The sequence below is a fragment of the Cyprinodon variegatus genome, unplaced genomic scaffold, assembly GCF_000732505.1.
Source record: "Cyprinodon variegatus isolate N-32 unplaced genomic scaffold, C_variegatus-1.0 Scaffold1217, whole genome shotgun sequence".
Lineage (NCBI taxonomy): Eukaryota > Metazoa > Chordata > Actinopteri > Cyprinodontiformes > Cyprinodontidae > Cyprinodon > Cyprinodon variegatus.
In genome coordinates this window covers 132,778-134,704 of record NW_015151670.1, presented here as the reverse complement: position 1 = coordinate 134,704, position 1,927 = coordinate 132,778, and the positions used below count along the sequence as shown (strand labels likewise).

Sequence of the window (1,927 nt, the reverse complement as noted above, 5' to 3'; positions counted from 1 at the left end):
ATTCGATGTCTGACAGACATGTTTTGACCATCTTCTTTGATTAAAATGTAGAAGGTTTCATGGGTTGGATTTTAAACTCATTAAGATTTGATATTCTTCTTGATTGATTTCTTGATTTTTGTTTTACAAATGTAATATATTTGTGTCATGTTATAGAAATACTAAATCTGTTTTTCAGGACAGAGTTAATTTGAAAAAGTTTCCAAAATAAATCACTGATCACGCTCATACCTCTTACTATGATTCTGCTTTTTTTTTAACAAAGAAGAGTTGTACAGAAAAAATCCATCTTCTTCTAGCTGCTGTTGAGAAACAGATTTACACATTGAGTCAAAGAGCATAAATAATAACTGATCAAAATCAATACTAAAAGATGATCAAAGGCAATCTACATAGTTTGATAGGTAACAGAAACTTAGAAAGATTATACAAATCAAAGCAAATATTATTTATAGCTGCATGTTACATGGTAACAATCGGGGTAAATACTGCTAATTATTTTTTGTAATAATTCTAACTAAAATGTTTATGTGAACAGCTTCTAAGCCAACAGTGATCCAACAACCCAGTGGGTCTGATGTATACATTGGAGAGAAAGTCACTCTGAGATGTGAGATCTATGGAGATGGAGGAACTAAGTGGACGTATGAATGGAGACCAACCAACAGAAACTCTCCAACATCCAGTGAATACAGGATCAACAGAGTCTCTACGTCTGACAGTGGAGAATACAGCTGTAGGGCTGAAGGAGATCATCAGATGACTGAATGGAGTGATGCTTTACCACTAAAAGTGAGAAGTAAGTGAGATATACAAGATTGTTTTGTTGTTCAACTCTATTAAAACACAACAGTTTCCATGTACATGAGAAATAGGTCACATACAGGAATAAAACATTTCGTTACATGTTTGAGAGCATCAACATTTATTGTAGTAAATTCTAAATCATAATAGCTGTTAAACCATAATAACTGTTATATCATGAGAGCTGCCAAGTAAAGAAGTATAAATACTTTGTTACCTTACTTTAGGAGTAATTTTGGTTATTTTTACTTTACTGGAATAATTATTTTTCAGTCGACTTTCTACTTTTACTCCTTACATTTTCATGCAATTATCTGTAATTTCTACTCCTTACAATGTTTAAAAGTAACCTCATTAGTCATTTTAATTAAGCAACAATTTGTCATCTTTGGATGGAAAAAAAACACATACAAACTGTGTTATCTAGATGAAAAGATTTTTGGGTTGTGTTTGGAACGGAACAGAAAATGTTTAACATCCGAACACCTTAATGCTTTATACGCTTTTCGTCTAACCAGGACATTTGACAGATCACATTTAGGTCAAACTTCACCGTGGACATAGCAGAGGAGTAGAGTGAAAAGATCCTAAAGAAGTCAAGCTGAATGTCCCAGCTGAGCAGGGACATTCAGTGATTAGTCATCATAGCTTAGGCTTCATGAACACATTATTGCTTACTGGTGCGCATATGATTTCTTTAAATTTTTTTTTTCCCATTATACATAAATGCAATAATTTTCAGGGGAAATACATCCAGCTGAAATGGGTTACCTAGTGTATTTAAAATTATTCAACATTAAAATGTTTTTTTATAATATAAGAGCTATTGTACTTCATGAAATTTTTTGAATCTTATATTATTATTACATTTACTATAATACTTTAAGTAGTTTTGAAACTAGTGATTTTATACTTTACTTGAGTAAAAGCTGGAGCTTATACTTGAACTTTTTCTAAAATATTTTTTAATCCTGGCATCTTTACTTTAACTTTGGTAATTATGGCAATTGCTTTTTAACACCTGTTATTCTTTCTTGGTTTTTTGTTAAATTTCATACTGAAAAGGTAATTCTAAAGATTTTTAAGTTTGTTAAACATTCTTTTTTTTCCAAAGTCCACCATA

The 1,927-nt window shown here is 31.1% G+C and overlaps 1 protein-coding gene across 1 annotated transcript in view; it reads left to right on the top strand.

The window, feature by feature from the left end:
• LOC107102207 overlaps positions 1-1,927 on the top strand; it is a 17,947-nt gene that overhangs the window by 2,099 nt on the left and 13,921 nt on the right. Inside the window, exon 2 of the mRNA XM_015401415.1 lies at positions 539-799. Within this exon, the coding sequence (XP_015256901.1) occupies positions 539-799 (261 nt within the window). The remainder of the gene's footprint in view (positions 1-538; positions 800-1,927) is intronic.